This window comes from Anneissia japonica, unplaced genomic scaffold (genome assembly GCF_011630105.1).
Source record: "Anneissia japonica isolate Jap-2015-1 unplaced genomic scaffold, ASM1163010v1 scaffold287910_len238722_cov194, whole genome shotgun sequence".
NCBI classification, from domain to species: Eukaryota; Metazoa; Echinodermata; class Crinoidea; order Comatulida; family Comatulidae; genus Anneissia; species Anneissia japonica.
This window is the reverse complement of record NW_022703989.1, coordinates 123,959-138,774: the sequence shown is the minus strand read 5'-3', so window position 1 is coordinate 138,774 and position 14,816 is coordinate 123,959. Positions and strand designations below refer to the sequence as shown.

At 32.9% G+C, this 14,816-nt stretch overlaps 1 protein-coding gene across 4 annotated transcripts in view; it reads left to right on the top strand.

Annotated features, from left to right (window-relative positions):
* The first annotated feature begins 3,169 nt into the window (after nt 1-3,169).
* LOC117104551 (rho GTPase-activating protein 7-like) overlaps nt 3,170-14,816 on the top strand; it is a 56,944-nt gene continuing 45,297 nt past the window's right edge. The window contains exons 1-2 of one of the 4 annotated variants that reach the window (XM_033245410.1): nt 3,170-3,313; nt 5,727-5,808. In XM_033245410.1, coding sequence (XP_033101301.1) covers nt 5,732-5,808 — 77 coding nt within the window. In that variant the 5' untranslated portion in view covers nt 3,170-3,313; nt 5,727-5,731. Of the gene's footprint in view, nt 3,423-5,571; nt 5,809-12,478; nt 12,766-14,816 lie in introns of those variants that run through there. The other 3 variants (XM_033245409.1, XM_033245407.1, XM_033245411.1) reach the window with 3 other exon arrangements.

Sequence of the window (14,816 nt, the reverse complement as noted above, 5' to 3'; positions counted from 1 at the left end):
GTTTAATATAAATTTAAATTTAATGAAGTTGAGCCACTAATCCTGGTGGAAGATTTCAGATTAAAATATTTAACATTTTAAAAATAATTTTACATGTGGTTTGGTTAAGTCTTTAGGGTATACTGTACCACAAAACTGCACAAACATACATCGTCCCATATTCTAACAGACTTTGAGAAACTTGTGGGAAAATATATGAAACCTACATGTTTGCATGTTTCAAATTCCCTACCAGTTGCAAAGAAAGTCAATTAAAATCTGATTTATTAGGGTTTTTATTGAATGATATAGAATACAATTTATGAGACCTACTATGCATTTGCTTGGTGAGATCTAATATTTTTTGTGAGTTTGAAAGTAGTAAATTAACACAAAGGGTTCAAGTCTGCAAAATTTCAAGCATGAGTTAGTACATGTATTTGATTTATTCTTATATAATGTCACAACGTTATCAAAATTAATGTTGAAATTTGAACTACAAATTTGAACTACATAATTCTGGCAAAGCATTCTGCAGATGCAGTATCAAATACCAAGACCATAAAAAGCTGCGAAAAGAGACCTAAGCCATTGGGATGTACCGAGCATGGAGGACCTAGCGCTAAAAATACAAGTTCATCTCGTTCTAACTTATTAATTACTTACTGCGACAATGATTTTGACGTTGCTGCTTTCAAATCTAAACATTTGTACAATTATTTCAAATTCATCTTTTTAGAGCTATTCTGAATAATACAGTAGCTCGTGTCTGTATTCAAACATGTACTAAGAACAGTTTTACATTTACATTTGTTTTACTGATTCCCCCAGATAATGAATTATAAAATATTGTTTGTCTTTCAGTGCACTGATGTGGTGGAACAGGTCAGAAATTTCTGATCATTATTGAAGAACTTAATTAAGAATATGTCCAAAAAGAGACTGATAAAGGTTAATTCTAAATTCCATCCTTTTCAACAATTCTACTAGAACTAAGCATAGGCAGCCTTCTGGCCAAGTGGAATTGGGTCAAATTAGGTGGCTATAATGTTGCAGCTAAAAACCACCCCATGAAGAATGGTTCTTTTGTACGAACAATGGTTCTTTGGCATTCTGGCACGTTGATCGTGTCCCAAACAATCAGTTTTTTGGGACACCACAAAGAACGGTTCTTTTTTTGGTCACAATTTGTACTGCCACTAAGAACCGTTCTTAAAAAGAAAGGTTCTTTCTCGTCAGTAGAAAAAGGCCCTTACTCTGTCTCGACTGCAGTTCTCAGTAATGAATCGTTTTGTGCTTTGTGTGGATATTTGCCCAAAGCAGTGCCAATTGACTGATGGTTATAGTTTGGGAGGAGCGTATTATTGAAAATTATCTATCACCATGGGCCAATGTGTGAATCAGGTACTAGTTTTTATGACAAATTTTTTTCTTTACCCCCTCCATCAATCAAAAGAAATGGTATCTTTTATTTCTCTTTTAAGGAACATTTGTCCAACCACCTCCCATCATATGCTGTGTATATACAACAAAAAATATTGCTTGAAAATCCTCTTTGAACAAGTGATAGCAATTTTGAGACCTGTCAATTATGCACATTATCAATGGATTTACTTCATACTGTCTGCACAGGGAGAACTCCCTGGTCTACATCTGTGCTAGATGCAGTTATATACAGTAATCTTAAGTATGTTGAAAGGCAATTAACATAGCCAGTTATAATTAATGCATTAATATTTCTAATATGAGCTAGGATTGTATTTTTTAAGCAAGTAAATGAGTAATGCATGCTTTTTCTATGGGATTAGCTTTGCAATACTTTTGTTACATTTGTGAATTGGTTTGCATGTTTGTTGAGTGTTTCTTGCATTTAACAGCATGTATCACTTTTCTAGGATTACAGTGTATAGGTCATGCATGGAACTATAGGGTCAAGCTAGGCTAGGCAGGTTTGATTGACAGATAAGGGAGTGCAGATGATTCATGGAAGGCCATTTAAAGTGACTGTCTTAAGTTAAACATCAAAATGTAGTTTTGATAAATAAGTAATGGAAAACTATTATTATTATTATTATTATTTAAGTTAAAAGATCTTATTCAATATGCGATCAGATAAGTCATTACGTCGACATACACAGATGTCCAAAGTTCCCTGCAAATGGGGGGGGGGGAGTCTCCTGGAAATTGGGACAACTGCCCACACTCCTGCAAACAAGTAAGAATCTTCTGGAAAATAGCCCATCTTTCGCAAATTCATATTTGCATGTTTTGACTAATTTATTATCAATTGTCCCACAGAAGTCAGTGCTGATGGATATATACTGTGCGCACCAACATTAAATTAAATGTGTTAAGGAAAGCTCACTCAACCAGTTCTCCTGGAAGTGACTTCTCCCAACTTGGGACCACTGCATTCATGATAGCTGAACCGTTGTCATGAAATTAATTTACATTATCGATGTTTTCATACAATTCTTTCATTGTTTTAAAAGTTCATAATTTCTCATTTTTAGAGTACATATGTACAGTGCTCAACATATTCTTGAATATCTACTGTACTATACTTTTTAGTTAATCTGTATTATTATCTGACCATGGAGGTATTTATACCTCCATGATCTGACAGACTAATTTTTTCCAGCAGTCATCCTGTTAAGAAACCAGGTGAACACCATTCAACCTGTAGGCTCACTAAAATTATCATGTGATAATAATTCAAATAGAGTGAACTATGACCTTTATCTCAGACATAGTGCATGTTATTAACAAGGAGGTATAAAAATATTTATTTTTATACCTCCTTGTTATTAATAAAGTAGCTTTTTTAATTGATTGTTATTTCTCAAATCATTAATTGGACAGTGATAGATGTATATTTTACAGTTTCTGGTATTCTGTTCTAGGATTTAAAATATTCAAGAATGTGAAAAAGTTAGTTTTAGGTGAAAATAGTTTCATTTATATTGATATCCCAAGGTTCTTATTTGAGTGAGAAAGTAACAGCCTAGGGTGGAGCTTAGTCTCAAGTTCTTCCAGATGTCCTTGGTTTTGATTGGTAGAAGGTGGTTGTTCCCATGGTGATTATACTGCAATGAGGCACCATCATGCCCAATCATTGGGAAGGAATCCCTTTGATATTAAGCACTGATCCTGTGGATAAGGAGAAACTCTTCTAGGATTTAATATACAGCATACCAGTAGAGTTTAACATACTCATGATGACAGTTTGACCACATCTGGAGAAGGTTTTACAGAAATCATGTGCCACTATTATCCGCCATGCTCCGAGTTCCGTGGAGTTCTGTGAATTATAAACTCAATTAGGTTTCTACAGGTTAGGATATAATATATCTATCATTTTGGATAATATTAATGCACTTGCTTGCTATCAGTGATGTAAAGTAATCACCATGTGTCTGTTCCACATGGTGTTAAGTTTGAAGGTAAGAAGAAAATATTTAATGGTGGATTGGCCTATTTTATTAATCAGTCACAGACAGATACACCTCTGGGGTATGACAGTGTTGTTTTAAGGGAAAAATGATAATTGATATAGTTACCATTGAAATGTTTCGCAGGCTGGACATTTTGTAACATTTCAGTTCTGAAAGTGTCTGGGTTGTGATCCATGGTAGAGTGGCTGGGTTTCTAGAGGGTCCTGGTTAGAAAATATTTTGTATAAATGTATTATGTTTTAAGTAGTTAGGTAGTTTTTAACTTGCTTTCCAGTTTGTTAATTTTGATTTTTGTGTGTGTGTGTGTGTATTCTTTCCTACATTGACTTGTAGAAGAACAACTTTTGTTAACTAATGTTTTCCCTTAGTAAAATATAGATTATTAATATTATTATTATTATTATTATTATTATTATTATTATTATTATTATTATTATTATTATTATTTCAGAAGTATATTTATTTTGTATGGAAAGGAGCCACAACTATTAGTTGACCTTAGATTGACCTACATGATTTATGATTTTTTTCCTTTGTTCTAATATTAATAATTAAAAGGTTACATAGTGTACAGATAACATTTGATGCTGGAGTCAAGATTATTTTTTCCGGTTTGGAACCACATAATTGTTGTTATAGACTTGCAATAAAGCATATTAATAATAATAATAATAATAATAGTGTAGTTTTATATAGCGCACATATCCATCTAATGTAATATGCTCAGGGTGCTTGATATGTGGACTAGGAACTCGATCAGTGACTTTCTTCGCCCCTAAGGGTCCCTTCATGTCTGTGCTAACCAGTAACCGGGACCAGCAACTCTCGTCATCCACCACAGGGGCTGTCTGTTCCAGTACACCGGGGTATCCCCCTACTTGTCTCGAAGGATGTACTGGGTTCTTTATAGTGCACACGAGCCATTGTATACACTGGTTTATTTACAGTAAGTCCAATATTGGAACTAATTAAAACAAAATGTTTTCTCAATAGAAACACACCCTTTTGAGTCAGTTCTTCATTTTTGGAAAGGTTGTTGGGGACTTCCTGTTTTTGTGGTGTGTTTTGGTCTGATGATCTGTGGGTTGTTTTTGCTAATAGACATCCACCCACTGGATTATTACCACATATTTGTTAAGATTTTCAATCTTTAGGCCAGCCACATCCTGGTAACTATAAGCATGATGAAGGAATTGATTGGGTATGTAAAATCACAGACTGTATGGTAAAATAATGTTAAGCAATGGCTATAAAGAGGCCCAGATGTTAAAAGATTTTCTGTCCAATACCCATTTTTATAGCTTCTGGTGTAACTTTTATAGCATTATTAGTGGTGGACTGGAATTCACACAGATACACACTTGCATGAGTCCATTTTACACACATGCATAAAATCCATTTTTTAATCTTATAGAAGTGGTTCCTTTAGATAAGCAGAATATAAGGCCCAATAAAAAAATTATTAGTTTATCACCCTCGCGCACATGTCTTCTATAGTACTGAAAAAATATATATTTTAAAAAAAAAATTAAAAAAATATTAAAATTTTTTTTCCTTCATTTTTTTAAATTAAATAGTTAGTAGATATTGTTTGTATTATCTCAAGCATGTTTTACTTGATTATCAATGCATCAGCATTGATGCAATTGTTACTGTATTGGATATGTTATATTTCTAAAGTGCCTTCTCTACAATTAAAATCACTTTCAGGGCACTATTAAAAACTTGTGGATTAAACCATTCATTCAGAATTGAGATAAATGTGAATGTTAGTTAAAATATAAATTTGGTTAGAAATCATCAATATCAAAAAATTCTCTCTAAAGTATTACTCCATAAAAGGAAGAAAAAACCAAATATATAAGGAAAAGAAAACAGAAAAAATAGCAAAGGGCACAGGCTATTGAAAAACTTGTGAACAAATAATAGACTTGCAGAGGTTGAATAGATATAGAGTAGTGATAACCATCATAAATTTTAAAGGTTTTACAAAATAATTTTCAATTGTATTTATTGTGAGTGCAGTACTGTGACCGATGATAAGGTATTGAAAAGCCTGCCCAATGATGCATGGGACTTAAACTACTGTGTTCACCGATTAAGAATGTAAATAGCATGCAAAAGGCTTGGCTTTGTGATGGATCACCAGTCAGGCCATATAAAAATTATTATTCACTTTAACTGCACAGCTCAGTTCATTTAGTTTCACTGGCTTGATTCAATTGGATGGGTAATAAGCAAATTCTGCTATTTATTTCTTCATGTCTCATTTGGATGATGTTCTTGTTGCAGAGTCAATGTTCCCGATTGATCTGACGTCTGTCGAACATGATCACGATTTTCTGGACCAGGACTCAATACAAGCACTTCTGAGGTAAGAGGTTCTATAATTAGGTAGCCCAAAATAAATATTATTAAAATGTCAGAATGTTAACTTGTCGCGGTAAACAATGTATTTCTTTTCATATTAATAAATTGTAATGCTGACATGTATAGTATTTTATTGATCATGGATAGAACTATCTTGATTGTTAAGGGATACACATTAAGTCAGGAACTAATACATCCTTCAAAATGTTTTTTGAGGTTGCAAGCTAGGCATAAATTTGGTGATGTCCTCGACGAGAGGATAAGTTGGCGTGGTCAGGCACTGCTCAAAATCATTTGTAATTGGTCTAGTGGGTGATTTTGGAGTTTGCTAATGTTAATACATATTAAAACATATTTTTCTTTATGGAATTTGCACAATTGATAAATTATTATATATTTGTTTTCCCTGATGCATGGTTGGGGAGGGGGGAGGCTCTCCATCTACTGGCATTACCCCGACAATGTATGAACTCTTATGAAAATGAAAATAAAATGATAAATTAAAATGATGATCTCAAATGACTTCTTTATTATGTACCCTTTTCAGAGATTGGGTGAAGGAGGAGGGGGTGTGGGGATTAGAGAAAAAAAGTACTGTATGTATAAGTACTCTGTTGAAAAATTTTGACCTATAATAGTGTCATATTTAGTTTAAGGGTGAATTCATATCATGGTAGAATTTATTTTAAGGGTTGGAATAGATCTACAGTACATGAACATGGTCTCACATTTTGACATACAAGAGACAGAATACACAATTACAATACCAGTAATATTCTGCAATTGAATTCTAAGAACTTACTGTAAAACCTTCATAGTGGTTTGGTCCTAAACAACACTAGTTATGTAAATTAAGGCATTTTATTATCTTCTTTATTTTTATTTTCACAGTATTTAAAACTTACTTGATGTATGTACAGATGCATAATATTTATTGTAATTGTACACATCATTAATTTTTCTTCTTTAATAAATAAGGATAGATTCCAGGTTGATAAAATGTATAGAATGAGATGAATATAGGCAAATTCACTTCACTCCATAGTTTGGCTCCATTCCATGTACCAGTAACTATGTGGGTTCATAAAAAAAGGCACAACACAAAGCTTCTCACTACTGATCACAGAAAGTAAGCCTATCTTTAAGATAAATTATTATAATGACGAATTTGTTTAAATTGGCCATATATGGGTATGATGACATGCCATATTACAGACATCTATTTGACCAGCACTTCCCAAGTTAATTCTCCTCGTTCTTGCGATATTATCTTTCTTAATTTTTCAAGAAATTCGAGATTCAAGGTTCAAAACATTTATTCATCCTCAGAGAGATAAAATTCAACAAGAAGAAAGTTAAAAATTGAATAGAGCAAAAATGTTAAAATAACAGCAAAAACAGAAAAAATTAAAAAGTTCTGGCAAGATCACAAGAACACAAAAAATAAGCCAATGCTTACTCTCATATTTTTTCTGTCTTGCTTGGCTCTGGCAACACGAGCGCACCATGCGGATACCGGCACCTTATAAATATCCACCATTATTATTATTATTATTATTATTATTATTATTATTATTATTATTATTATTATTATTATTATTATTATAAATGGAAATGATGTCATATCCATATGACATCACATAGAATTTGCTAATGTAGATAAAGGTTAAAAGGACATATATTTATATTATTTAATAGAAAATGACGTCTGTTTTTAGATTTTGTACATCAACAGTAATTACTGTGGTAATATGATACCCTCATACACTCTGCAGTGATTAATGGTTAAAGTAAACTGGTTAATGGTTTACTTTTTCTATTTCACAAAATACCAAGTCTTTATGCACTTTACTGCTAAAAGATGTACAGTAATTGAAAAGACTAAGCCAATGAGCTATGTGCATAATTGGCCTCTCAAGTCTTGTATGGGGAGTTTCTTCTGTAAATTGTGAATCAAAAGGTGTATACTGTAGGATTAAAATGGCTTAAATTACGATACGTATATTTAGAGATAACTCATGAAAAATAGGTTATCACACCATGGTGCATTGGTTTTGGTATCCAGATATATTTTTTAGCAGTTTGCCTTGCACAGCCTTGCATAGCTGACATATTAAAAGCTATGACATCACAAACATCTTGGCTTTTGTATATGATTACAATAAACAAACCCCAAAGTCATGCATTAAGTGGTTTTGGAAATGTGGATATTAAATTATTTAAAACGTAATGAATTTAGCAAGGAAGATGCTTTTTATAACATTGTATACAGGACAGCCAAGTACGGCCTGTGCCCCGGGGCAGCATACCTACTGGGCCTTAAAATTGGAAGTGTTGGGGCCCGCTGAGACACATAGCTAGGCCAGGGTTAGAGCACATGGTGAGGGTTTGGGAGCCTCGCCCAAAGGTCCAGCATTTCCTATTCAAACGATTACAGACATTTTAAATAGTAGGTCAATATATTGATTTCCATGTTATTGATATTTTTTTGTCTTGGGCCCGCCCAACCTGACCCCTCCCCCTCTTGGTGGTAGTGATTGTAAATTTTTGAATGATTTATGTACGCATTCAACTTACAATACTGCCATTACTGTATGAAATATTTCAACTGTTGTACAAAATTAAATTGCTGGTAGATGAAGATACTAGTGTTTACTGTGTACATGCGTTTTTGACTGTTTCTTTCAGTTCATGTAAAATCTAATGGGGTAAAAATGCTCTTTAAATTACTAATTTTTACAGGGGTTAATTTAATGTTAAAAAACAATTTTATTAATATTTTTATTCAAATATTCAGCATAAGAATGAATGTTTTTATGTCAATTATTCAACATTGTAAAATCTAATGGGTGAAAATTTGATTAGGTTTGATTAGGAACATTTACTAAGGCTTTTATTTATTTATCCTGAAAAGCACTTTAAATGTATTACTAATTTTCAAAGGGGCTTATTTAATGTTAAAATTCAATAAATATAACAATGATTTTATTAATATTTTTTTTATTCAAATGTTCAGGATAAGAGCGAATGTATTTTTATCGAAATTATTTGACCTTGTGGCAATAAAACCCATGAATATATAGCTAGTGACACCATGGTTATATTAAAGACCACAGTTCTACCTGGAGAAGACTTTTTTGAAGAGTTTTTTAACATAGAATAACGCCGCAAACGCACTGGACTTATTTCAGTAATACTAACTGACCCGATGGATAGTTTAACCATAAATTTAGTGTGCACAGCATAGGAAGTTTACCACTCAGGAAACTTACTCTAGTCGTGTGGTTAGTTTAACCGTCTCCCGTTTGACCTGAAAACTAACCAGGCTAGTTTTACCAAGCAGAAAAGTCCAATGCGAATTTACGACTCAGATAAACTTATTTTAGATGGTTTACTATGTACTAAAATGTCTTCTAGTTCTTTTTTCTGCTGCTTGCTTTATCGCAGCATAAATGACCGATTTATATGAAATAAGTAATCTGATGGGCCTTCGTAATACTGTACTACTGTAGGCTTGGTCATCGGCAGCGGGATACGTATTTTCAAAAAACTTAAGAAATGTTGCATGCTTTCGGTTGTTATGCATACAATCGATGGGAGACGAAGAGCAAGTAAATGTCACAATTTAGCACCCCCAATAGTTTATGTTTGCGACTTGGTTAGTTTAACCATGGAAGGTGGTAAGACTAACCACTTCAAACAACAGGAAGATTTACTGATTGGAATGTACCCACGGTCTAGGTAAAATCTTCCCTTTTTTAAATCCAGTGCTATTGCGGCTTAAGCCTAAAGAGCTTTTCCAGGAGAACACTTATTGAAGACCAAAGTACTTATCACTAACCTTATCTTTAAATAGGGAATGACTTTGTATATGAGCTTTATTAAACAGTACTAGTCAAGTTTACTTGTTAGTTAAGTACCAAAATACTGGCAGCTGAATTACTTAAGTTTTTGACCAAACAATTTAGGAATGCACTGATCAACTTATAGTCCTGAGGACTACGTCAGTGTGTTTGAATGTATCTTAAACTTACACCAAGCTGGCCTAGTTACCTTACAACAAAAGCTTTCACCTCACAAAAGAAGGGGGTAAAAAGCATTTGTTTGGTTTTGGAAGTTACAGTTTACTTTCTATTTGATGTTCATTTTGTTTGCAATTGTGTGGAGAACCACAATTCAAGCATATGTGTGTACATAGGCCAGCTAATCACACTTCACAGCGACTTAAAATTCCCATTGAAGTTAAATCGCTTTGATCTTGGAGTGTTTAGGATTTATGGTTTATTAATCTCAAGCAACCTAAATATAGAAATAAAGCAATAGAAAGGATTGGAGGGACTTCAAAAGAATGTTAGTCAAGGTTCATGGTAGGCAATATTCTTTGATCTTTTTATATACTCTGATCACCTACAAGATAGTAAGAAATTACCTAATAATAAATTATCCAATAAATAAAAATCGCATTTCTAAGACTACTTACTACTATCTTAATGTTTTTTAGATTTTTATTCTTAAATGTTCTTGAACTGTTTGTTTTAGGCCAAAGTTTTAGGCCAAATAAAATTTATTATTAGTTTCATGTCCTTGAGGGTATTTGCTAATTACTATCCTTTGGTATATAACAAAATTGTTGGTTTGTTTGTTTTTTTGTTTTTTTAATAAAAGAAGCAGCCTTTGGTTTGATTTATATTTCCATCTGTGCTTGGACTTTGGTCTCAATCCTTTAGATCATGATTAATTTTATTGCCCATGCAAAAAAGTATTTTTTTTTTTTTTAATAGCAAATAGTAATTTTTTGTGAGCCTCCCAAATTTGTTAAGGATGGGGATGTGGAACTAGCAGTTAATTTTCTTTGGCCTTATTGCAGTGGATAATGATACATACATTAATCAGATACATAGTGAAAGATATAATTTTGGAAGCATATCATTTTACTCCAGCTTTGGCTAAACTGGTGGCAGCCACTGTGTGTGCTCTGAACCGTGGAGATCTCTTAGTCCCCGTTTCAAATCCCTTCGCTGCTCTCCTTGTATATCATGTAGAGGGCTGAAATGCAAGGTATGAGAATGCACCGTCTTTCAAATGAGACGTTTAAGCTGTTGGTTTGGCGTTACAGTACACTCTTTGGAAAAGAGTAGGAGAATCGTCACTGGTGTACTGCCAATCACCACCAGAAGGACCCCACTGGAAATAAGAACATAAGGTCACTTATTTTGCTAAATTTCAGACATATTTGAGGGTTTGTAATACATTGGATCCAATTTACATACACAGGACCAAGTAGTGGTTGTACCACAGATTTATAGAGTATGTTTGCCAGATACTACAATATAGTTATAGTTATTCATTTCATTTCGGATGCAGGGGAAGAGTCCCTAGTTGGGAATTTGGGGAAAAGCATTTTACGTACAGTACAGTAATTAGATGCCTATTCAGACGAATATAACATGTGAATATTGTTCAAAATATGGTTTTTTCCAAATACCACCTTATTTTTTTTATTGTTTTTTTTTCCCAGGGCCTAGTAAAGAACTTAGTTACAAAATACTGTAGAATATGTTGTAATTTGAGTTTATAAATCGGAGGTTCAACTGATGAGTACTCTGAGGTGGGTAATGTCATCTAGGTCATCTACCTCTGTCATCACTCTAGAGAGGCTAGACTTTAGTATCCAGCACTTAGTTTGTGTACTGTTAAGGCATTTACTTTTCATTGTATTAGGGATTAGTCACTTAATGTTTTCTCAGGTTGTTGTGGTTTTGTCAATAATTCAGCTAAAAACAAATGCCTTTGATTCTCAGCTGGTATGTTTAGATTGCTTGTTTACTATAAGGTATTTATATGATTGACTTGTTTGCTGGAAATCCCCTGAGTCTGAAACCACCAGACCAAATTGACTCACCCCATTTGTATTTATCCAATGGAGAAGGAGGATGCTTCAAATGGGATAGGAGGGAACAAGTATTTTCATTGAGTATTTCAGTAATGTTTACATCTTTGTATATGCCTGTTGTGCAGTTTTTATGGTTGTTGAGGACAAAAAATCTATAGGTATTTGTATATTTAGTCATTCTAAAAACATAAAAAACAGGTAAAATTACATGGAATTTACTTTTTAACATGATTTATATCATGGCGGTATTATAGTAATATCTCTGTTGATATCTACCGTAACTTTTTTTTTATTAACTAGCTATTTTATTTTATTGATATTTTTAATCATTAAATTACTTTGATGTGAATACTACCTATACTACTTTAGTTGAATGTTATATGTTTATAATTATTAATTTAAATAATATAATTTAAGAAAGACAAACATATGAATACCAAACATGGTAAATGAGTATTTTATGTGAGCTGAGCTGTTCATAAATTTATTAATGTCTTCCCTGCTCATCTGCATAGCATTCTCCTTGACCCTTCAGTGCTCATATCAATCAGGTACTCATTCAACCAAGCCATTAGAACTGTTAATTTTATGTTAATTATAATATTTTAGTAGATTATATGATTATAATGAAAACCATATCAATGGCCTTTATATCTGGATTAATAGGCAGAAAATTTGCATTGAAACATCTGCTTTTATGGGCATACAAAGCCTAATTTATTTTCCAATGACAATATGTCAGAAAGGTTTATAAATTATTCTAAAGTGCTAGGCAGGCAGTGTATGTGTTCTCTACTAAATCTGTTCTTTCTGTGGAGCCTAGGTATTATATTGTTGTCTTACCCCTTCCATGCATATACAATGAGTCTTTAGTTTAAACAGGAAAGAGATAAGCTGAGGGAATTGTTTACATTAGACTGATAAACAGTGTTTATGGAGTAGGTGGTGGGCATAGGGCATTACTAATGCGTGTGGTGATCCTGCAAGCCAGAAGTCAAGCATCATGTAGGTCACCAGTAATTAACAAGGATATACTCTAATATTTATAGGATTCTAATCACTAAACAGGTAAGTTACATTACATTGTAATTATTTAGTTTTTATATAATACTTTTATAATAATAACTTCAGCCTAGCCTAGTACAGTATACAGTAACCATAAGTTTTATGTATGTGTGTATAAGCCATGGGTACATTACTTTTCAGTAGAGAACTGTCAAGTGTCCTGAGCATGGAGGTCCTCCATGTCCTGAGGTACTGTAGGCCTATCTATATAAAGCTACCAGTATACTAGATTTTATTAGGGGCATAGTTTATGCCTTATAGTTATGTGTTTCAATGTCTTATAAATTATAATGATTAATATTTTAGATACAGTAATAATACAATGAACTTCTAACAGTTGTAAATAATGAAGTATTCCATTTCCTTGTAAAAAAAAAAATGAGGCTTAGAATTATGATCGTTTAGTGTAGAGAGTATCTAGGTACATTACATACGTTTACAATTATAGTTTCATGTTTGACAAGCCTATAATAATCACATTCACTCTCATAAATGTACTCTACAGTAGATTTGTCATTGATTGATGGTTGGGTACAGTAGTTCAAATCCACATAGTGATAAGATGAAAACATTTATTTTTAAGTGAATAAAATAATAATAATTAATTTATACAACCTTTGAACCCTTTCACATCCATAAGTGCTTGAAGCGCTCGCTGATAATCGTAATTAATTACCAATAATTTTTTTTAAAATCCTATGTGCAGTATTGTGTGCATGTATTTTCACTAAATATTTGAGAAAATATCAAAAAATTTTATTAAAAAAATGTTTCTTATTGAATTTTTAATTTAAATTATTGGAGTTATTAAAAATATGAAATATGATTGTTGTTTATGTAATATGATACCCTTGAAACGTCAACACTGATGGACAAAATCATGTAAAAATACACTTATACACTTTCTTTTCAGAAAGTAAATATTCTGACGCTTTCCTACAATAAATATATTCAGTATACATACTGTACCAATTTTGGTTATTATATCCACATATTTCCATGTCAAATTAATTTTTTTGTGGCTGAAAAAAACAATGTGGCTTTTAATTCTGCTAGCGCCATCTTGGTTGTTTAAAAAAAGTAACCAGAACCCTGTGGGTGTGTACGTTCCTTTGTACGTAAACGTAGTTTAGAGGGATTTGTAGTCCAGTAATGGTTTCTAATGTTTTTACGTACACCTACACCTACAGGTCCGTCCATCAAATGCTGTATATTTACATACCTGCCAACATTCGAATATCAAAAATAGGGACGCTATTCATTGGTGACAAAAAATTAAGATGGCAATTATATATCCTAATTCCTGTACAGTTGCTTCAAACAAAACAAGAGTTACTTAATTTCAAGTGTACTGTTTATTTACCTCACAACCAAGAAAAAATATTTAAGTTACATTTTAATCAGTAGGCTTACAAACCCACCATGAAGGGCGCGGTATGTTGCTTGTTTTGCTGGATCTCATTTGGAGTCATAACATTAATATTTATTCGAATGATACTTATAATCTCTGTTCAACATTTCCAGCTTGTGTGTCATTAAAGCACTTTAAGTTTTTGTTGTCATGCTAGCTCAAAGCTTGGTTTTGTTTTCTCAACAATAGAGAAAACTCTCTGTCACTACTGCTATAAAATATTACACTGGTTCCCTGGGTAGAATCCCACACCGACTTTACGACTTTAATTTTTTTTTTTTTTAAATTCTAAAAACAGGGACCTCCCTATTTTTTGGGGTTTTTGACATCGGAAATCGGTACGTCAGTTTGAGATAACAAATTTTGAAGTATGATTAACATTTTCGGGTATCCAAAGCTGTCATGTCCTAAAAAGCTCCCACCTTAACCCAAACCATGGTAGGGCTGGGGTGGTGTTGGGTTACACCACAAAATGTCCTTCATTTTTATTTTTTCACAATTTGGCAGATTTGCCACTGTTTTGAACTTGACTGGTCAAACCACAGAAACAAAGTTGGCGGTTTTAGAAGGCAAACTTATCCATTTATCATCTACTAAAATAGTCTTCATTGTTTGACATACCTCCATGGTTTGACAATAACAA